The following is a 23,962-nucleotide window of genomic DNA, read 5'->3' as shown; positions in this document are numbered from 1 at the left end:
AGAAAATGTTCTAACAGAGACTTCAATAAAGTTTAATATAGGTTTTATATGCAGTGGTACAGTATGCATTCTTTATTTTGTCAAACAACTGGAAGCTTATACATATTTAATTATGTATAATACATATCGACAGAACATCAGGGTTTGGACCATTACAGAAATACACATCCCACAATAAACAGTCAAAAAAATGTTGCGGTTGAATCTTAGTTGACTTTCATCTGTCACACACAGAGGTGCCATTTTACACAAAATCTGTATTGAAATCATATGCATCATCATTGTTGCTCTGTTGCATTGACGTCACGTCAGTGTTGATGGTAACAATCTTCACTCTTTTTTTATCTGGTTTGCCTACAGAAGAGGTGAAAAAAGTAAGATTTGCAATAGAAGATTGTTAGGAATAAGAAAGCAAAAGAAAGTTCTCAAAACAGACCTTTTCTCTTCTGTGTCGATTCCTGAATCTGTGTCACTGACGTTGCAACTGGGCTTTCAGCCTCAGGCTAAAAAAACAAATTGTGTCAATCAATATCCCAGCATTAGTCACACTACATTATAAAATATTACAGAAATGTATGGACATCATCCTGTCGATTACTACTACTATTTATAGTTGTAAGAAAATCAGATTACAGTAATGTTTCTTCTATTGTAACTGTATTACAGTAAATGTCTTTGTCTAGTGTAAAACCATTCAAAACATCTAAGATGCAGTTTGTGAATGTTATCAAAGACTTGAGCTAGCACATTTTTAACAGAGCAGACCCCTCAATTCTCATGGTCTCAGATAACAGAAATCTCTCCTGAGGTGATATAAATATAAAATACCTTCTCTGTGTTACTGATCGTGTCCATCTCTTCCACTTCTGCCGTTACCGCAGTCTTCGTCCTCGTCTCTGCAGTACCAACATTCAGCACACCAGTAGTGGGGCCCTTTGAGTTCAAACTGATACTGCTGGATAAATTGGGGGACCGCACACCTAGGAACAGGTACATTTTGTTAATGTCAATCAAATATAAAATACATTTAGTACTGATTTGTTTAAACAAGCAAAAAAAACAGCAGGGACCATGCACACATCAAGACTTGAAGGATGATATTGACACAAAATTTTCAACATAAGGTCAATAAGCTTGAGTCGTGTAGCGTGAGATGATCTTGAGAAGATCGTATTTGAGACGTACGTTTGATAACATCCTCATTGGCCTTCTTCACTTTGTCCATATCCAGACCTGACCGCAAGTCATTGACTATGACATCAGAGAGGTAAGAGGGGAGATCCTGTCGCTCTGGAACTCTGCAGTGGTAACTCAGTTTAGCCCTGTAAGGACATCACACATCAGCAATGATATTTCAACATCACGGCATACAGTATACGTTATGATGAATATTACATGACACAAACCCTGTCCAGTCATTGAGGAACGTGGTTGCTGCCAGCTCTGTGTTCGGTATGCCACCTTTCTGCAGAAAGCCTCGCTTTTGGGCAAAGGTGGTTAGGAACTCCAATGAGTTTCTGTAGTTTGGGACATTAAACTGTAGCATTACCTGAAAGAGACACAAAGAGGTTTGAAGAACTACTTGAAAGAAAAGTTCAATTAAAATTAAAGTTGTCGATTTACTATTATAAACAGTAATATTAACTATTACTTGCATTTTCTCTCTTTAGTAGAACATGAAACATGATCAACTGAAGATTGTATGGAAATTTGTCTGGTTCTCATATGATTTATGTTTAAATGTGACATGAATTATAAAATATGATCCTCACATGCTGCTGATCGCACTGTTTGAGTAAAGTGTTGACTGCCTCCAGCGCACTCTTTTCATTCTCCTCCACCTCCAGACTCCTCAAAGCCATCACGCCTCCCGGGTTACCTGGAGCCGCCACTATCCCCGGGCTGTCAATCATCTTCACTTTCTTAGAAATATGCACCTCCTGCATACATCTGTGCAGAAGAAAATTGGAATTTAGGGGTGGTGTCTCAGTGCTTTCATAGTACATGCGGTTGAAATGCATTGTGGGATCTGAAGCTCAGTGTTGGACTGAACACATCACATCGTGGTCAGATCAAGACATTTCATCACGCTTCAGAAAAGCTTTACCTGGTCAATCCCCTCTGTACGCCAGCGTGACATGCTCTGATGTCTTTTAAACTGTTGATGATGCTGCTCTTTCCAACATTAGGAAACCCTGGGGAGACAGAAAAAGACGTTTTGTCAAGAAATGCACACAACCATTGTGAACAGAGGTCGCATTTGGATTATTTTCTCAGCAATGATCAGATACGAGAACTCATAATTTCTCCATTTTAAGACGCACAAGATAACTGTAGTCCATTCAGTTTGAAGCAAATCTTACCGACAACACCGACTTTGAGCATTTTCTCGTCATCTTTCACGTTAGCCATGTCAGTAAGGGTTTGTAGAAGAGAATCGCCTCCAAAACATGTAGCTGCTCGACTGTGATCCAAAACATTTAATCTCTGTTTTTTCTGTTGCTGTAAAACAGAACATGACATAATACAATCAAAACATTGATCGTGACATTTTAATAAGCATAAAACTGAGAATTGGGAAAGAATGACATCTTTAAAATAGCTAACATCAACTGTACCATAAATTTTGTTTCTAAAGCTAAAATTGCACCAAAACCAGGTTTTTCAGGTTGTTCTAGCTACACATTCACAGCGATGCCATAGAAGAGCCATTTTTGGTTCCACAAAGAACCATTCAGTCAAAGGTTCTTTAAAGAACCATCTCTTTCTTACTTTTTCATTATCTGAGGAACCTTTTTCGCCACAAAGAACCTTTTGTGAAGCAGAATGGTTCTTCAGATGTTCAAGGTTCTTTATGGAACCATTTAGACAAAAAAGGTTCTTCATGGCATCAAAGAACCTTTTGAAGCACCTTTATTTTTAAAGAGTAAATATTTTGTGATTTTTAAGGTCCTACTTTGGTTTATGGAGTGTCCAAGAACAAGTTTACTTACATACACGGTGTAAAAACACTTTCACTTTCTAATAATAGGGAGTTATTGTTATCTTACTTCTTGACTGACTCTCAATTGATTCGTTCGGCGATTCATCTGTCTAATCCCCTCCTTTCTGTCAGTTTACTCTGATCTGATTGGTCAGATGGTCTAGTCTGCTGTGATTGGTCTACAGCGTGCAGTGTCGCAAACGGAACGTAGACGGGCATTACACGGAGTGACGCAAATCTGACCCGGAACTGAAATTAGAACGACAGACGACTTGTTCGCGTGAATCAGAGTCGACTCCTGTTTTCCCAAGCCAATAACTTTGTTATTCGTTCACTTTCAGCTTTACAACTTGGCAGACTGCTTACATTCACACACAGCAACATTACACACTGTCATTTTAAGGACATTGTAATAGTTACTCGTTAAGAGTGTATGGCAAAAGACTTCAGTCTGTATGGAGCCCCTCCCGAGAGAATTTTTAAAGATCGACAATTGTTATTAATGGATTCCGTTTCACTTGGAAAGAAGTCTGAAGTTTCAAGTAAAATGGGCTGCAAAAGCAGTTTCATCATGCTAGCCAAAATAAAAAGAGATCTAAAAGGTCACACCGAATGAACATACCACAGTTCTGTCCTGCAGTTGTGTTGACGCTTTAAAGACAAAAGTTGGACATTCGGCTTCAAGGTAACTGAGCCACTTCTCCAGGTTCTCTTTAGGAACAAGATCTACAAAACAGAAATGTGTTTTCATAACTAGCTTCCACATTTATGATCAGATAACTGAAGGTGAAAGGCAATACTGAGACTTTACCTATTTTGTTCAACGTTAACAAGAGCCTTTTCTTTCCATTGTGTTTCAAGACGGCTTCCTCCAGCTGAGGGCAACGGCAACCCAGAGGGTCCCTGGCATCCAGAACCTCCAGTATCACATCAGAAGCTTCGATCACCTGCACAGGGATTTCATGTAATGTGAGATCAGCCTCAAGATCACATTAAAGTGATAGTTCACCCAAAAATTTTAAATCTGTCAACATTTACTCAGCCTCATGTCATTTCATACCTGTATAAATTCATTTGATCTGATGAACGCAGAGAAAGATATTTGGAAGAAAGTTAGCAATTTTCAATTCTGTGACATCATTGACTGCCATAGTAGGTCAAATTAAATGGTAGTCAAAGGTGACCCAGAACTGTTTGTTATCCCAAATTCTTCAAAATATCTCACTTTGTGGTACTATGGTAGTGTGATGATGTCACAGAACTGAAAATGGCTAACATTCTTACAAATATATTTCTTTGTGTTTAACAGAACTAAGAAATTGATACAGGTTTAAAACAACCTGAGGGTGAGTAAATGATGACAGAATATTAATTTTTGAGTGAACTAACCCTTTAAACAAACACGTGTTCCACAATAAAAGTAAACCTACAGACTTGCCTTGTTCAACTCGCTGCATCTGAAAGATTTGGCGCTTTTCTGTTTAGCTAATGCGGCTTTAGCTTCTTTAACTGTTTCTCCCTACAAAATGAAAAATAAAGTGAGAGGCAAAACAAACAAAAGGGAGTTCAATTAATACTAATACATTGGCACCTTTCTCACCTTTTTCGCCTTCTTGGCTGCAGGTTCGCTGGCTGCCACTTTGTCCTTTTTCCTCTTTGCAGTTTTTTCTTGCTGTTTTGTTACCTTGTTTTGCTGTTTAAGTGCTTCCAGCTTAAAACAAAAACATTACATAATTACTATTAGACATCTGGCTTATGGCATTTGGCACATGTAAATCCAAAGTGACTGTACATTTTTAAGGATATACCTCCTGTTTTCTCTGCTCAGCTTCTCGAAGCACCTCCTCTTTAAAAGGAGCGCTGTTTGGTACTCCAACATCCTTTTTTGGCTTTCGACTTATGCCTTTCTTCTTCGCCTCTTTCCGTAGTTTACGGTTGTGCTCCCGAACCTTCACATGAAAAATAACTTACACACTGCCCATACACAACATTACTAACAACACTGCTAAAAATATAAAATTACTTTTATTACAAAAATATGACAAACCATCAGCTGTTTAACATGAACACCTTCACAAGGTGTCTATATCGTGTGTTTTGGGCCTTTGTCTGGCAGGATTTAATGGTGTTCTCATGTGACAGATAAATTAGCATCCCACCAATAGCACCCTAACACATTAAGTTACCAGTAAAGACCATTATAGTTTTCATTAAAACCAACACAGTTCCTATTTTAACCATTAAATCCAATAACATTTCTGTGGTGCTGTTATTTTATAAACAACGTATGTTGGATGTATTTATAACACTTACAGTAAATATAATCTCTTACCCTCTTCTGTATTTTAAAGCGTCTGGCGCACGAGAGGCGTTTGCTCGCCTTCTTTAACTCTACAAAACAGACACGTGTCGCTCATAAACATTTTTTACACACATTAACTGCAATATATCAGTTTATACAAGTTTATCTGAGCCTTATAATAAAAATCACACCAATGTTAAAGTAAGTATAGTTATTTAACGATCTTATACTCACTCGGTCTCTTCATGTCTTTACAGCACGCGCTCCTGTTGCCCCAGTTGCACAACGCAGCACGTGGGCCTCTTCCTCACTTCCGCTTCCGCTTTCAGCGCTGCAAAGGGTTAATTTTTTCCCTCTCGCATTCTTAATAAATCAGACAGTCAGCCTCAGTGTTGAATGCGTCTCGGTCCTCAGACAGCTCTCAGATCAGACTCTGACGGTAAGGCCCGCAGTTCACGACACCGCAGCGCGCTCTCTTCATGTTGCAATAAAGCTCGCGCATCATCATGCAGTGTTGCATGGGCCTGTACGTGCATTAGTGTGTATGTGCGCGTGCGCGTATGTGTGTTAGTGTGTGTCTTTGTTTTTATCCGTGTGCTGATGCATGTGTCATCATGCTTGACATTACTGTCCCATCATAATCATCGCCAAAAAAGCTACCCTGCACGTGCACCAAACCATGTCAGTGCTGTCTGACTGACTGTAAATATATGATTAGAGATGATATCAGATGCATCTGATTAAAGATTCATGCATTCTTTTATATCGTGCATCCTATTCAGGACATCACTCATGTGTTGTAATTACTGCGTTATAAAGCTGAGAAGGGTCTGTAATAATGACATCATCAGTTTATATTGATTATCACTTTTCTTGTGTTGTTTTATTTCTGTACATTGACACATTGAACATCTTTCCCATCAATGTCATGTCATGATATATCATCGATGGCATATCAGTTGTCACAAACCCTGTTAGCTGTTTGTTAAAATAGTATTACTGTCTTGTTAAATTACACTAAAAAGATATCCAGTAATCTACAACAAAAGCAATGATTATCTATTGGGTGTATTAATAATCACTCAGTTTTTTCTTTTTATTAATAACTGTACAAAAAGGTACCATTGTGACCACAGTTCATATCACAGTAAGTTGCTAGACATTTGGGATATCACAATATTTCGTGAAGATTTCCATGACATGACTACTGTGGCCAAATTAATTCTTAATAAAGTCATCCAACAGCAGTGTGAAAGACTGACAGCATGACAAGACACATGAATCCGGCTTATTCCATCAAAATATTCAATCCTGTAAACACTCTAACACATGTAAACATTTATATTAATTATATTAATTTCTAAATTAACATAAACCTGTTTTCTTTGCAAAATTCCAGGTCTGAAAACAATGCATTGTTTTGTTGCTTTTGATGAGTTTTTCCAGTTTTCGTTTCCTGCAAATACAGTAAATACAAAATATAAAACAATATTTCTATTAGGAATTTTGTGGAAATGTTGTCAGAGGTCCACAGAATGAAACAAAAAGATAATTTTACCTGAGCACATACCTATAAATAGTCAATTTAAAAAAACTGGAAATAATTTTGGAATGGTCTCTTAATTTTATTAATAAAACAGTTATTGTCAATACAAGTATATTGTGACACCCCTTGATTCAGTAAAAAATGTGTGGTTGTTACTGTAACACCGTGTCTACACCGGACGCGGCGTGATGCGACGTGACAAAAGACAATAGAATTAGGGATGCACCGATATGTAAATTTTGGCCGATAACGATAACCGCTAATTCTTTAACATTTGAAGCCGATAACCAATATATCGGCCGATATACAGTATCTAAATATTAATATTAAATTCCCTAAGACTGAAACAAAAGGCAAAACGTGGACAATTGCTTTTGTTTGAAAACATTCACTGTAGAAAACAAGGTAACCATTAGTTCTTTTTTCCCCTGAAAATCATGTACCAAGCCTACTTTACACTAGTTAACGATTCTTTAACCTGCAAACTTTTCTGGTGTATATACTTTTTTAATAAAACAAATTATAGATGTTCTTCCAGATGTTCTTGAGCAACCTAGAAAAATTTTCTTAATAGCCACGTGTCTAACAGGTCTCCAGACAGAAAGCATTCAGACAGCAGTCTGATTTAAACAATATGCTTTTGTTCCTATAATGTACACATTCATAAATACTGCATCTACATACTGTACCTACATCAACAATGTTTTGCTAATAGCAGTAAGTGAATGATCACGACAGAAAGACAGCACTGTACTGTATTTTAACTGTGAGCAACGTGCAGCTGAAGAAGTTAACCAGAGGAAATGATTTAGGATTTATCGGCTAAAATATATCGGCCTAAATTTTATTACCGATAACATTAAAAATGACTATTTCTCGGCCGATACCAATATGGCCGATAATTTATCGTGCATCTGTAAATGGAACGCATTTAGAACCCATTACAATTGTAAATTTTTTCCACGCTGAATGCGGCGACACGACAATCCCATTAGAACAAGCGTGCGCCGCGTCGCGTCCGGTGTAGACACGGTGTAAGGCACTTGGCCCTTTTTTTAGAAATTGGTGGCATTTAAAGGGGTCAAATGACACGGCTAAAACTAATATTATGGTTTGTTTTAGATGTAATGAATGTATATACACCATTTAAGGTTCAAAAACGCTGTACTTTCCACATACCGTTCATGTTTGTATCGCCTTTTTGCCCCGCCTCTCTGAAACGCGCGGATATTTTACAAAGCTCATCGCTCTGAAAAGCAAGTTGTGCTATGATTGGCCAGTTAACCAGTGCGTAGTGATTGGTCGAATACTGCAAGTGTGTGACGGAACATCAGGTTTCAAAGCAATTGTACTGACAGGTATGCCCACTTTACTTGCGTATACATTTGGGCGGTCTTAGTCAAATCATACCACCAACTGAAGTGGATTTGTGGGGGTGTGGTTACACGAGGCGTTTCAGGCAGGTCTGGGTGAGCATTCGCTTTTACATAGAATGCATCTTTTGTTCCGACACTTTCATTTTTGACATTTTACGTGTCTAATACATGCATGGGCAACTTATAACACACCAAAGACAAAGAAAAACACGTGTTAGCACCATATGACCCCTTTATTCGATCAGATTGTATTTAGATTTACGAAGATTAACCTAACCAATTAACAGTTTTATTATTTGAAATAATAAAACTTTAGTACCCACAAATTAACCATACTTTTACAACAGTAAGCTTAGTTTATCCATGATATTTGTACTTAAACTGTGGTTAAACAAAGGGTAATGTAATCATGTCATAATCATAATTAATAGAAACTTTGAAATTAATTCAACATGTTTCGATTTTTTTCCGTGAAGTAAAATAAACATTTTGCATTGTGCTGTGTTGTATGCCCTTTATACAGTGTAACAGTTTTTATAACAGTTATCTTAGTTTTACTGTAGTAACAATTATGCTGTGTAGTGTTCACACCAAACGCGAAGCATCGCGTTCCACGCTCTTTATTACTCGCGGGAATAGTTCGTTATTTTCGCGCAAGTAAAGCGAAAAACATCTCGCGACTGAGAGCGTCTTCATGCGTCCAGACGTGTCAAACAGTAGGTGTCAGTAAGCGGGTTTCCATCACTCTGGTTTTATTCGCATTTTGAAGTTTCGCATGAGAAACGAGTGACGGAAACGCCAAATTTCGAATTAAAAACCCTTAATTCGCAAAAAGTTTTTACGCTCGCTTGAGGTGGTTTTTCATTTTTGCGAAAAAGGGTTAATGCGAATAATGGGAGATGGAAACGCATTTGCCGAATAAATTCCTCCAAAAAGTCACGTAATTGCACTATGAGACGGCCGGTGTAACCTGACTAACCAGAGTACTGATCTTGTTACACAGCATCAGATATATTGTTATGGTCATTCTTAAATGCCTGAGCAAGGTCGTCAAATATTTCTGTAATTGCTTCTTAGAACTGTCACAACTGTGTTTCCCAAACAGCAGGCCTCCACAAAAGCACCGCATTTATTGTGTTTCATAATCGTCTGCTTGCGCAAGTATTATTCTATATGAAAATCATTATATTCAGTGGCTTCTCTTACTTTTCTTACTGATATTTAGTGGCAGTTTATTAGGAAAGTGACGGTTGAGTATTTGGATGGAAACGGTGCTTATTCGAAAATGTTTTATGTGATATTCCAGTTTTGCGCATAAGATAAATTCGCAACTTTGGACGGAAACCTGGTGAGCTCTTTGCGCAAATTTCTTGCTCGATTAGGAATTTTGTCATCTTGCGCGGGAAGATGCGATTGATACTCGTTCATGGCCCAATTTGTGTCATTCACATCGCCCGGCGCGAGTTTGCCTCTATTCGCGTCTTTGCGATGACTTTGTATGTAATTTACTCGCTTAATTCGCGTTTGGTGTGAACGCAGCATTACTGTAATAACTGGTGGGAAGAAATATGTTATTGTGGTCTTTTTACAGAATAATGTACTAAATATTACTACAGTAGCAATAATACATTTCAGGATATGTTTAACAATAACCATAAGAAATTTTCCATTGATTTACTGAATATTAACTCTTTGTGTCAGTAATCCAATCCTTTTGATTGTGTGTAAAGGCCTTTGAGATGGGCTCGAAGAGACGGAGAGCCACTTCTCCGTCCAGCAGTGTGAGCGGAGGAGATTTTGAGGACAGTCAGACCCCGTCCATACCTTCAACCAGCCGAAAGAGGAGAAGAATCACAAACATTCCCACTGTTGACCCTGTGAGTTCAAAACACAGTGACACTACATTTACATTTATGCACATGACAGGTGCTTTTATTCAAATATGAAATGGGTGTTTTCTAACAGATTGCTGTGTGTCATGAGCTGTACAACACTATCAGAGACTACAAGGATGATCAGGGTAGAATGCTGTGTGAACTTTTCATACGAGCACCAAAAAGAAGGTGAGTAGAATAAAACATGATTTTTGTGATTTTCAGAGAAATTGCTGTTACGTTTTATATTTACGAAGTGTTTTATCTGTTTTAACATCATGTTGTTAAACACAAACCCACCGACTTCCCTGCAGGAATCAGCCGGATTATTATGATGTGGTGTCTCAACCTATTGACATGATGAAGATCCAGCAGAAGCTGAAGATGGAGGAGTATGATGATGTTGAACATCTCACAGCCGACTTTCAGCTCCTTTTCAACAATGCCAAGACGTATTACAAAGTATGTTTTTAAACATACATTTACACACATAGTACAGTATGTAGAAAAAATGCCAAATGTGATTGTAAAATGTCTCATTATTTTGTATTTCCTGTGGCTGTTATTCTATATATTGTGTCTCATGTGACTCATAATAAAATTATGCGATGTCTATATTTCTTATATTGCTGTTTTAGATCTGACATTCAAAGACATCCGCTAACACCAAAAATCAACTAGGATTTTTTTACTAAAATGCATTTTCCTGTGCAGCCAGAGACTCCGGAGTTCAAGGCGGCGTGTAAACTTTGGGATCTGTACATCCGTACCAAAAATGAGTTTGTGCAGCGAGGGGACTATGATGAAGATGAAGATGATGGTGATGATGCACAAGAAAACCCTGCAGGGTCCACCGAGGAGGAGGTCAGACCACAGAGCCTATCCCTCAAACCTTGCAAAATCAATTCAGAATGCACGCTTTGGTCATGTGTGAAGTGTGGTTTGTGTGTTTTTACAGTCTGTCTCAAGCCTTAAGGAAGTTCTCACGCAGCTCCTGGATGCTGTGCTGACATACACAGAACATGGACGGGTCATCAGTGAGCTGTTCCAGAGACTTCCCTCTAAAGTGGTACATTTACCAATTTTAGATTCAGTTAGATTTGTGAATAGGGCCAATTCTATTATCTAAAGTGCCGAAAAATGCGTTCAAGATATACTGTACATTTGACCGGTTGATGTGTTCTCCGCGAATCAAACACATGACCTGTTTTACAGGAACACTATTACATACACACTCTACTGACTGGACTGTTTATGTGTACATAATAATTATTTGTGATTTCTTCATTATCAGCAATATCCAGATTATTATGCTATTATTAAGGAACCAATAGACCTGAAGACCATTGCACAGAGAATACAGGTCATTTTACTCACTTCACATTCTCATGTCCAATACTGCTGTTTATTGGCAATTTACACTAAAGTTTGTGTCTGCTTTCTATAGATGGGATACTACAAAAGTGTAAACCATATGGCAAAACACATTGACCTGTTAGCCAAAAATGCCAAATGCTACAATGAACCCGGATCCCAAGTATTTAAAGTAATGTATTTTTGAGACTTGTAATTGATTGAATTTGATTTGATGTATTATAATCATGTCTAAATCTGTATTGTTAAGAGGGTTGAGTTCAAATGCAAAATCAATTTTCAGGATGCAAACACTATCAAAAAGGTCTTTGCACAGAGAAAGATGGAACTTGAACATGCTGAACCGGTTAAAACCAGCATCAGAATCAGGTGTGTTACTTCATAAAATAATACTGTTTAATATAATGTATGTCTTCAGAGGTGTATAAAAAGACCTTTTTATTAACTATGAGCGATTTCTATCTACATACACCGCGGGTCCCCTTAATGCTGGATTCACATGGTACGCGGCAGTCACGTCTGTCCAGTTCATTTTCAAAGGGAAACATGCTGTAAGCAGTAAAACGCGGGCACGTCAATCTCGTCTTCCGCGAAGGTTGAAAATATTTGAAATTTTGCATCACTCTCGCGAAAATACTCGTTTTTTACTAACTTTTTTGAACCCAACATAAAGTATACTGCTTTCGACTCATATACGTACGCACAGGTTTTGACACATGCGCATTACGACATATTGCAATACCTCTCCGGGCCTACAGGGGTCAGGTTTATTTCTACTACCTTCAATTGATGCTCCCAGGACACAGTTGCCACCTGGTGGTTAAACTAATTACTGCAAGAAATGGAATGCGCATGCACGACCTGCGCATACTTTGTACATGAGATAACAAAATTCTGTACGCTGTCCCTCACGTAGGCATAAAAGGGAACTATACTTCAGCCTTTACATGGAATTCACCATGTTGTTTCTACAGTAGCCCTTAATGGACAAACGCATTTCCTAAATATGTTACCTCCTGCAAAGAAGCAAAAAATCTTAGTTCTGTGTCAGCCACCATAGTGCTTCGAAAGGGAGGGGAGGGGTGGAGTTGAGTGTGCCGTTTGTTGCAGTGTGCAACCTCACCACTAGATGCCGCAAAATTTCATACACTGGACCTTTAACATCTACATACACGTTTTTTGGTCTGCTGTCATATATTCTGTGTTGATTCATTGACGTTATGCATTTAAAATATGATTTTTATGTGTGTTGGTGATTGTACACAGGAATAGGAGGTTTGCACAAGGAGATCGTCTCTCTTCTATCACTACAGCTCTACAGTATGGTTCAGAGAGTGAAGAAGACGCCATACTAACTGGTATCTCATGCTTAGTGATTTTTTATATCAGAACTGGCATTAAAGAACGAAAACTCTGTTACACTGTATATCAGGGGTCCCCAAACTTGGTGTCCTGCAGGGTTTAGTTCCTACCTGCCTCAACACACCTGCCTGCATGTTTCTGCTGTGCCTAGTAAGATCTTGAGTAGGTGCTTCAGGTGTGTTTGATTAGGGTTGGAGCCTCCAGGACCGAACCATATTGTTTAGTTCTGTTTGTATATGTTGCTTGCAAAAAATGTTCTTTTGTCATCATATGTGTGTTGATTTATGGCCATCAATAGTCACATGCCTATGGAATGGTTTAGTCACGGCCTCTCACTGAATGCATGAGTTCATAATAAGCAGGTTTACTGTATCGATGTCTCCCGAAGGCTCGGTTCATTACGATGAGGGCGAGTCTGAAGCGGAGAGCATCCACTCCAGCATGGACGTGAGCAATCCCATCTTCCAGCTGTATGAGGCAGTACGGGGCAGCAGGAACAGTCAAGGGCAACTCTTAGCCGAACCCTTTTTTCAGCTTCCCTCCAGGAAAGACTACCCCAACTACTTTCAGCAAATCACCCATCCGATCTCACTCCAACAGATAAGGTATCGCCACAGCAGCTATTGCAGACTAACAGGACCTTTATTTTTAAATGTGTCAAATTAGTCAACGACTAATGTATTATTGGAGTGATGTAGCGATAAACTGAATGATTGAAACCAGGTGGTAACATCATAGCATCAGATGCCTAATAGACACGTTTACTGGTTTTCTGTTTGCATATGAAACATATACCTTTTAGATACTTTTGGGATGCTTGAATTTCTGAAGGATTTCATCTGCTTTTCAGGAGTAAGATGAGGAATAATGAGTATGAAAGTGTGGAACAGATGGAAGCAGATCTCAACCTGATGTTTGAGAACGCGAAGCGCTACAACGTCCCCAACTCTCAGCTCTACAAGCGTGTGCTAAAGCTGCAGCAAATATTGCAGGTAATACAGATGTAAATAATGAGAGTTATACTGAAAAACATCAGATGTTTTAAATATTCTTCACACAGCGCTGTGCAATCCAATGTTGGAAGAAATAGTTCACCCAAAAAAAAACACTTTCATAAATTCATTTATTGCCTATAGTAGGATTGATCAAACCATTCATAGCAATACTGTTATATATAAATATAATTTATCGTTCATGGTATTTATTGCGAAATTACGTGTAAGATAGAGATTCCTGTGTGTGTGTGTGTATATGTGTGTCTGCTCAGACGAAGAGAAGAGAACTGATGAGGAGATATGATGAAGATGGGGACAGCATGCTCTCATCCACTCTTTCTGATGGGGGAACAACCAAACGCAAAAGGTACACAATCACCTCTAATAAGAGTTTATTATAATAATCAAATATTATTTGAACATTTGTGATAGTTGTTGTTGTATTAGGATCAGCCGTATTATCTCCAAGGTGTTACGTTGTTTTACATTCTTAATGCGACAGCTATAAGAAGAACACAAAGAAGAACCGAATGAAGGCTCTATATGCTACCGTGGCGGAGGCTCGAGAGATGGGGACAGGGCGAAGGCTCTGCGATCTCTTCATGGTCAAGCCCTCAAAGAAAGACTACCCAGATTACTACAAGATCATACTAGAGCCAGTGGACCTGAGGACCATAGACCACAACATCCGCTCTGACCGGTACCCTAGCGAGGACTCCATGATGGAGAACATGAAGCTGATGTTCCGTAACGCACGGCACTATAATGAAGAGGGATCACAGGTGAGATCCGAACCATCAGTGAGAGCATTTGTAGATTTATTACAAGGCGTTTACATTAGACAATATAGTGTAACTAAGTACGAATAACATGAATATAACTTTATAACCAGTTAAAGTGATAGTTGATCATCATTTATTCACTCATGTCATTTCAAACTTGAGTTTTTTTCTTCCGCAGAACACAAAAGAAGATTTGAAAAATGTTGGTAACCAAACAACGGCGGTACCCATTGACTTAAGTTGGTTTTGTGTCTATACAATTGTTCGGTTACCAACATTCGGTTAGCAGTATGTTACTTCTTTGCCTCGAAATAATTACATTAGTACATAAAATATTAGTGTTCAAAACTGCCTCATTATCTTATCCTGATTCATAACGCTAAGCTTATAATAATGACTTATGCTTTCCTGTGGCTCCATGGTTAGAGCATGGCGCTAGCAACGCCAAGGTCGTGGGTTCGATCCCAGGGCATTGCACATAGTTAAACACAAAAATGTTTAGTACAATGCAATGTAAGTCGCTTTGGATAAAAGCGTCTGCCAAATGCATGATGTGCTAAGCTGTGGGGTGTGATTTTGCAGGTAATGTCATTTTGACGTCATTCGACTCAGCAGACATAAAAATAAGTATTTGAAGTAACCTGCAATTTTATGTTTCAAACAGAGATGGCGATAGAGAGGCAAAAGTTACGGGCTGCAGCTTAAAGTTATAAATACTTATTTTACATGGTTTGACTCTAGGTTTACAATGACGCCAACATTCTGGAGAAGATTTTGAGAGAAAAGCGCAGGGAACTCGGACCCCCACCCGATGATGATGACATCATTTCACCCAAGATGAAAATTAGTATGTTTCACATGCAGGTTCTATGTAGATATTGAGTTTGGGTTGACTTTCACTGTTGTCTGGTTTTACACATACAGTACATAAACAGTTTAAATAGCCCCGACCCCAATTCACACCATTGGCTGAAGCACACATTGACATTATGCCCAGTTCACACTACATGAATTTAGTACGATTTTGGCATGATCCAGTTGTTGTAGATTTAGTAGATAATTCATTCTGGTGATGTGACAGCCAGTACAAAACTTGGGGTAAAGCATTTTAACATTGAAAAAAATGACACATTTTACTATTATTGAGTCATGTTTCATGACTCAATGTCATTCCAGGGAAGAGCGGCATCTCTCCTAAAAAGTCCAAGTACCTGACGCCTTTGCAGCAGAAACTCAACGAACTCTACGAATCTGTCAAGAACTACACCGACAAGCGTGGACGTCGCCTCAGCGCCATCTTCCTCCGTCTCCCATCCCGTGCCGAGCTTCCCGACTACTACGTGGCCATCAAGAAACCCATAGACATGGAGAAGATCAAGGGTCACATGTTGGCCAACAAGTATCAGGATGTTGACGCACTCGTGGAAGATTTAGTTTTGATGTTCAACAACGCTTGTACTTACAACGAGCCTGAATCTCTCATCTATAAAGACGCATTGGTGCTTCACAAAGTGCTTTTGGAGACCAGGAGAGACCTGGATGGCGGTGAAGACGCCCATGTTCCGGATGTAGCGAGACTTATTCAGGAACTGGTACGCAATCTTTTCGTGTCTGTGCTCGGTCACCAGGACGATGAGGGGCGTTGCTATAGCGACTCGTTGGCGGAGATTCCCGCCGCCGATCCCAATAATCCAGAGAAGCTGCCGTTGAACTTTGAGATCATCAGAGCAAACGTGGATAAAGGACGTTATAGGCGACTAGATGTGTTCCAGGATCACATGTTTGAAGTCTTGGAGAAAGCCAGACGTCTGCATAGGTGATGCTTTGTTTTTATGAAAAGTATATACTTTACCTGGAGATCTTAAATGGTTGAAAGATTTGGTTTTACACAACATAACATCATACGTTCATATCTGTTCGTTTTGCGTGGCAGGACGGATTCAGAGATCTTTGAGGATTCTGTGGAGCTCCAGCAGTTCTTCATCCGGATCAGAGATGAGCTGTGCAAGAACGGAGAGATTCTCCTGTCGCCCGCCCTCAGCTACACCACTAAACACCTGCACAGTGATGTGGAGAAGGAGAAGAAAGAGAAGCTGCCCAAAGAGTATGAAGAGGATAAACTCAAGAGAGAGGAGGAGAAGAAAGGTGCCTTAAATGCGCATTTGATCGGTTTTGTGTTCCTTCTGTATTCCCAAGTGAACTACAGGAACATAACAAAGCCTCCATCTTAACGCTGATTGGTTGTTACTGTGTGTACATTCTAAGAATGACCAGGCAATTGTAATGTTGTATCGATCTGCAGAGGCTGAGAAAAGCGAGGATTCAGCTGGTGGTGGATGGCAGGGAGTCCTTCAGCGTAACTTCAGTCAGGACTGCAGCTTTAAAGATAACATGTACCATGTGGGAGATTATGTGTATGTGGAGCCCACAGAACCTAACCTGCAGCCACACATCGTCTGCATAGAGCGCCTCTGGCAGGATGATGCAGGTACTACATTCATGTTTGTCACTGTTGGGGGCATTTTATGTCTTAAGCCCTTGTTATTTTTTCATTCTGATGTAAATTAAGTTTATTAGGGGTCAAGCCCCGAAGGGGCGGAGACCCCTATTGTATACATTAGTATTCTTCTTTCTTCGCCATTTCGTCTATGGCAGCCCATATAACCGTACATTGGAAAAGTTATGAAATTTTGCAAACAGATAGGAGGACAGTCTCACATACCACTATGGCAAATTTGGAGTCTCTAACTCAAACCCTCTAGCGTCACCATCAGTCCAAAATTTCAATACATTTTCAATACATCATAACTTTTGAACCGTGGGTCCTTTTTTTTCAAAGGTGGTCAAAGGTTATAAGCAATTTTATTGTGTTCTAAGTGCCTTTTCCTGTGTTTTTAAACTTGGTTTTCAAAATCGGATCATCTGACATCTGCAAAATAGTTCCGTTTATGCTGTTGAAGGGTATGACCCCATAATTGGTGCTTGCAGCTATATTTTGTCGTTTATTATTAGTGTATTTTGCAGTGTTGCAAAACAGCTTTTCAACAAAAAAATTAGAATTTGAGACAAAACTGTATGTAAATAAGAAAAACGTATTATTTTACTATAGGAAAATTATAAAATACATGATATTAAGATGATTTGCAAATTTCCTATAAGACTAGCACTATGATATTTTATTCTTATATTTATTAGTGTATTACTAATTTTATATATTGCTGTTTTTTCACTTTCATTTTTGATGCATATATGAACATTCTGTTCAATTTTTCTTTACAAAACCTTTCAGAAGTAAAATCTTTATAAAACATTTTAGAAATAAACTGTAATATAACTAAACATTGATTTAGAAATAGGAGAATTATTTAACACAAATATGTTTTTATTATTTTGCAAACAAACAACTGTGAAAGTAACATTACGACTTCGTGTTGTTTTTAGGAGAGAAGTGGCTTTATGGCTGCTGGTTCTACAGACCCAATGAAACATTTCACCTGGCCACACGCAAATTTCTGGAAAAGGAAGTTTTCAAAAGCGACTACTACAACAAAATTCCTGTCAGTAAAATTTTGGGCAAATGTGTCGTCATGTTTGTAAAGGTAATGTCAGTCATCATGATAAACAACATATTTTTGTGTGTTACTATTGTGTTTTAAAACATGCCTGTTTTTTTTTACATTTCAGGAGTATTTCAAACTTCAGCCAGACAACTTCAGACCCGAAGACATTTTTGTTTGCGAGTCTCGCTACTCTGCAAAGACCAAGTCTTTCAAAAAGATCAAGATGTGGACGATGCCCCTGAGCTCTGTCAAGTTTGTTCCCCGTGAAGTGCCGTTACCTGTGGTCCGCGTGGCCTCGATGTTCGCCCCCAAACTGGACAGCGAGAAGCCTCCCGAGGTGCCGGAAGATGGCAAAGCTGCACTTTCTGTTATAGATAAAGTAAACACGTTTTTATTTACCTCAAAGCTCTTTGTGAACCTCAAATGTGTGTAAATGGTGATCTGAACATCACACTGTTTCTATAGGAGAGGGAGGATGTTACCATGGAGATCAGTAATGGAGAACCAGCTTGTCAGTATTATGAGCAGCTCTGCTACAATGACACGTGGTTAAAAGTGGGAGATTGCGTCTACATCCGATCTCATGTGCTCGTGCGCAACCGTGTGGGCAGGCTAGTTGCTGTATTCATATCTGATGTATATTTCTGAATTGCTTTATTAACTGTCTTCTGATATACCAGCTGGTTTGTGTTGAAATAGAATTGAAAAGATGTGGGTGCGAGATGGAGCTGCCTATTTTTTCGGGCCCATCTTTATTCACCCGGAGGAGACCGAGCATGAACCCACCAAGATGTTCTATAAGAAAGAAGTTTTCCTCAGCAACCTGGAGGAATCCTGCCCTATGACTTGTATAGGAGGTAAAAAAAATGGATATGCATACATGTGACATTAATGGCTATTTCTATGGGCTGCTATACACAAGTCGTCCACCATATTGGAACAGTCAAAGCTAAGCTAATGGTTCACAATGGTATTTTAACGGAAACCATTCATTTCTGTGATGGTTTCTTTGTTTTTATCAGCAGGGTTATTACATTTATAATCTGATCTCTTGAGATCAATCTGTCATATCCAGGTATTTTTTGCTTCTTTATGTATATAGTTATATATATAAACTATATCTAACATATTTTACACATTATCTTATCTATGCTCAATGTACAGTATGGGGGGCGCCAGTTCTTTAAATGGGTTTACAGGGGGGCGCGACCATAAAAAGGTTGAGAACCACTGCCTTAGAATGAGCTATTTCTATCTACATACACCGGACAAACGTTTCATAAATACGTTATCTCCTTCGTCAAAGAAGTGAAAATGTGATGTCCTGTGTCAGCCACCATACCGCTTCGAAAGGGAGGGGTGAGGGGTGGAGTGAGCCGTTGGTAGCAATTCTCAACCTCACCGCTAGATGCCGCTAAATGTCATACACTGGACCACTGAAATTAATAGCTAAAATATAGAGATTTTACCTGTGAGTGACTGTGTTCCAACATAGCAGACATGTGGTCATGTCTGGAGCGGTTGAACGTGACATATAAGGTAAACTGAATTCTGACTCACGTTTAAGAAAGAGACATCACTTAGATTGTATCACTGAGGGATTTAAAGGACAGGTGAGGCTCAAGCATAAATAGATGGGGTAGTCGGCTAAATCCCATCCTCTCCGAACAGTGTTTTTGTTTCCTCAGGGAAGTGCACAGTGTCTTCTTTTAAAGACTTTCTGTCATGCCGGCCGACTGAAATGCCGGAGGAGGACGTGCTGCTGTGCGAGAGCCGCTACATCGAGAGCGAGAAGCAGATGAAGAAGTTCAAAGGGCTGAAGCGTTTCTCTCTGTCTGCCAAAGTCGTTGAAGATGAAATCTTCTACTTCAGGTCAGTTGATTCATTTAAGATCTGTGAAAAACAAATGCGTTTTGTAGAGTGATAACACATGGACATCACATGTCTTTCAGAAAGCTCATAGTTCCTCAGAAGGAGCCTTCTCCACTGTTGGATAAGAAGATCGAGGAGTTGGAGGCCAAGTTTGCTGATATGACGGATGAAGAGCTGGAGGACCTGGGTGATGATGATGGAGACGGCTCTGACGGTCACATGCCTCAGCTTCAGACTTCACTGAGCGGCGACATGGACATGCTGCATTATGCCCCACCGCAGGTCTTCAGTCTGTTGTGAAATTATTTTCTGTGTTTTCTGTGAAATTATTTTCTGTATTTCCCGCATGACCTTCTGCAGAACACAAAAAAGAATGCTGGTAACCAAACAACATTTCTCAAAATATCTTCTTTTGTGTCCCACAGAGAAAAAAAAGTCACATGCAGGTTTGGATCAACATGAGAGTGAATAAATGATGACGGAATTAACATATAGTCTCATTCTTTCACAGTCCACGCCGAAGTCAATAAAGGGGCTGTCGAAGAAGGAAGGGGCAAAGAGGAAGATCAACATGAGCGGCTACATCCTCTTCAGCAGCGAGATGAGAGCCGTCATCAAGGCCCAGCACCCTGACTTCTCTTTCGGCGAGCTCAGTCGACTGGTGGGCACAGAGTGGAGAAGCCTGGAGGCCACGAAGAAAGCCGAGTATGAAGGTGAAGTTAAACAACATTTCACAAATTTCCCTCAATTCATATGCAAACAGGTCTCCAGATTCTCCTTAAGTCATTCGTTTTGTTGTGTTTGTCAATCCAGAGCGGGCAGCTAAAGTAGCAGAGCAGCAGGAACGAGAACGGGCACATCAGCAGAACCCGAGAGCAGGTACCCCAGTAGGGGCGCTCATGGGGGTGGTGCCTCCCCCGACCGCTATGGGGATGCTTAGCCACAGCATGACGCCTATGGCAGGTAACCCCTCTCAGGTGTGGTGGACACACAGAGCTGGAAGAAGAAGCCTAACTGCTAGCACGCTCATCATCAACACACTTTTCATCTTCTTGTGTCTGTCGTTTACTTCATTGCTTCTGTAGTGTTGACATGTGTTGGTCTCTAGATTCCAGAAGTCTGTTATCTGAATAGATATTGAGTTACTGTTGCATGTACTGTAACTGTCATGAAACTTCATGACCCTGTTTCCACTGAATTGTGAATTATAAGAGCCTTATTGACAGTTGAAACGGGGGATACACAGTACATTATATGTGCTGGGTTTCATGACAAATCTGCTAAAATAGTCTAAATATAGCATTCGTTTGACGTGTAGTGCATGAGTTCATTCTTCTAGTTCGCTGCATGATATACTGATGCATGTACATGTCGTGTCGCCACCTTCCTCCTCTTTCTTCAAAGGCATGATGGGTAGCTACAGGCCTGTTGGTGGCATGATTAACAAGGCCGGCATGCCTCCTGCGATGGTGCCTGCCTTACCCCTCCACCCTCTGTGGGGTAGGCCTAGCATGCCATATCTGGGTAAGAAACCACTTCGCAGGCGCATGATCCGCAGCCCTCCACCTCACTCGCAGTTGCTTCCTGTCTGCCTCTCTAATCCTTACAAGAGGGGCTACCTGCACCATAGGCTCAGAGGCTCACCTGAGCGACCAGTCTGCACTGAGCATGACAAAATGAAATGATGACTCTCAAGGTTTAAAAATAGCTCAAACTAATTTTAAATTATCCAAAAAAGAAAAGAGGATATTTTGAAAAATACGACATTGGTCCCCATTGACTTTGATTGTATGGACACAAAAACAAATATCTGGTTATCTCAGCAGATAAACATGAACAGAACACAGAGATATGAAAGTGTTGTGGTACCTCTGTCACAGGTATGAATGGAATGACTCCGGGTTCTGCAGGAAACACTTACGGGAATCAGGTAAAAAAAAACAAGGAATCTTGCATTTATTCCTTATATTGGAGTGCTAGAAATATCATGTCCTGGCAAAAATGTCAGTGATGTGGCAATAGTAGGAGCCTTGTATTTGGATAAGTTGAATTGATGCCTTGACCACAGAATATGGGCCCAAAGAATATACTGACATGGTGTTGTTATTCTAATATAATCCAAGATTGTATCAAGCAACAAACATGCAAGAAATGTGATGCAAACAATACAAATCCCAGTGCTGTTATAACAAATATTAAAGGAGTAGTTCACCTTCAAAAACGAAAATGCTGTCATTATTTACACGCCCTCTTGTCATTTCAAACCTGTATGACTTTCTTTCTTCTGCAGAACACAAAAGAAGATATTTTGAAAAATGTTGGTAACAGAAAACCGTTGGTCCCCATTGACTTGCACTGGTGTTGTGTCCATACAATAGGAGTGAATGGGGACGAGCGGTTTTCGGTTACCAACATTTTTCAAAATATCTTCTTTTGTGTTTTGCAGAAGAAAGAAAATCACCCAGGTTTAAAGTGACAACAGGGTGAGTAAATGAGGACAGAATTTCTATTTTGAAGGAAGAACTATTCCTTTAAGTTGGACCAGGTACAAGTTGGTATTTAAAAAGTACTTGAACATCATTAAGAACAACAATAAAGATGCGATAAAAAATTGCAATAATATACCACGATAAAAGCACCGGCAATTATCATAAACATTTAATACCATCACAAGTTCTTAACTAGAGTTTGTTTATTTCTGTAGATGGGCGTGATGAACTCGGGCCAGCAGGCTCCTCCACCATACCCGGGTCAGGTTGGGCTGCCAGCTTTCCAGCAACCCTCCACCCCCATATTTGTAGCTCCTCCTCCCAAACCACAGCGTCTCCTACATTCAGAGGCATATCTGAAGTATATCGAAGGTCTGAGTGCCGACTCCACTACTGTGAGCAAATGGGACCAAACACTATCTGGTGAGTGTGGGACGATATTGTCTTGTTATGTATTGGTGGTCTTCCAATGCAGGTTCAATAGGACATTACATTATCGTAATAGTAAATGTGTATGTCACCCCAGTTCGCAGGAAAGATGTGCGTCTCACAAAAGAGCAGGAGAGCCGTCTCCCCTCTCATTGGCTGAAGAGTAAAGGAGCCCACAAGACTATGGCCGACGCTCTGTGGCGACTGCGGGACCTGATGCTTCGCGACACTATAAACATTCAACAGACATACAACATCTAGAACATTTGAAACATTCCCTCTCATTCTCACTGCTGAAAATGAGTCGTTCTTACAAGTTTAATGTTGTGATGAAATAGCGTTGCGTTTAGAGTTTTGTAATGCTATAGTCCGTTGGCTTTGTTAGTGTTTATGCCATTTCATTATTCTTGACAGCACTTTGAATTGTCTGACTTTGTATGCTGGCTATTAAATGTTCTTAGATGGATTTAAACGTTTTCATAAAATTATAAACTTTTAAAATGTTGACCTTGTTTGTGCATTGTTATATGTGACAAGTAGATTTGTTCTGAAAGAATGTAGTAATGGCCGTTTTTGGGTCTCGTCTTGGTTGGTGAGATTGTATCTGGATAAAAACAAGCCTATTTTCCATATTGTTCAAGTTGTACTAGTTAAACGTCGTTTTGGAATGGACACCGTCTGCCCAATGTTTCAATAAACTAAACAATTAGTAACATGGTTTTTGTATGTCTGGCTAAATAACCCTTTCACAATTCCTAGATGGTTAACATTTGTTAATTGTGATTTTCAATCTGGAAGCTAAATTATAATTAACAGATTTTCAAATCTGGAGCTAAATTACAGGGGATGACAAATGAAATGACTTAAAAATTGCTGATTTATTTTAAGTCTGTTAGTAAATTTTGTTGACTTCAGCAATGAGAAGAAAAATGTAACTCAAGAAGTATTAAGGATAATAACTCAATATATTACTTTTTTGTTTATGCCTTTTTAATCTAAATTGACAAAGAGTGATATA

The 23,962-nt window shown here is 39.4% G+C and overlaps 2 protein-coding genes across 2 annotated transcripts; one reads left to right on the top strand and one right to left on the bottom strand.

Annotated features, from left to right (window-relative positions):
• Window positions 1–8: 8 nt before the first annotated feature.
• gnl3 (guanine nucleotide binding protein-like 3 (nucleolar)) lies at window positions 9–5,645 on the bottom strand. The gene is made up of 15 exons (XM_057361368.1): window positions 5,520–5,645; window positions 5,316–5,374; window positions 4,792–4,932; window positions 4,584–4,694; window positions 4,422–4,502; window positions 3,795–3,930; window positions 3,606–3,709; window positions 2,364–2,502; window positions 2,108–2,195; window positions 1,773–1,950; window positions 1,407–1,549; window positions 1,186–1,322; window positions 829–980; window positions 437–503; window positions 9–354 (listed from the first exon to the last, which is right to left on the bottom strand). Exons 1-15 carry the CDS (start codon window positions 5,530–5,532, stop codon window positions 245–247), a joined length of 1,659 nt encoding a protein of 552 aa, XP_057217351.1. The 5' UTR covers window positions 5,533–5,645; the 3' UTR covers window positions 9–244.
• pbrm1 (polybromo 1) lies at window positions 5,616–23,672 on the top strand. The gene is made up of 29 exons (XM_057361363.1): window positions 5,616–5,724; window positions 9,938–10,084; window positions 10,173–10,270; window positions 10,396–10,543; window positions 10,796–10,945; window positions 11,040–11,150; window positions 11,376–11,444; window positions 11,529–11,627; window positions 11,739–11,824; window positions 12,722–12,813; window positions 13,206–13,422; window positions 13,668–13,809; window positions 14,085–14,179; window positions 14,315–14,594; window positions 15,336–15,441; window positions 15,771–16,410; window positions 16,528–16,739; window positions 16,897–17,082; window positions 18,036–18,193; window positions 18,279–18,533; window positions 18,620–18,765; window positions 18,854–19,011; window positions 19,843–20,026; window positions 20,107–20,308; window positions 20,538–20,739; window positions 20,840–20,989; window positions 21,907–21,956; window positions 22,731–22,938; window positions 23,042–23,672. The coding sequence occupies exons 2-29, from the start codon at window positions 9,947–9,949 to the stop codon at window positions 23,203–23,205; spliced, it is 4,746 nt and encodes a 1,581-aa protein (XP_057217346.1). The 5' UTR covers window positions 5,616–5,724; window positions 9,938–9,946; the 3' UTR covers window positions 23,206–23,672.
• Window positions 23,673–23,962: the final 290 nt, after the last annotated feature.

This window comes from Triplophysa rosa, linkage group LG20 (assembly GCF_024868665.1).
Source record: "Triplophysa rosa linkage group LG20, Trosa_1v2, whole genome shotgun sequence".
Classification (NCBI taxonomy): domain Eukaryota; kingdom Metazoa; phylum Chordata; class Actinopteri; order Cypriniformes; family Nemacheilidae; genus Triplophysa; species Triplophysa rosa.
This window is presented reverse-complemented; position numbering and strand designations above follow the sequence as displayed.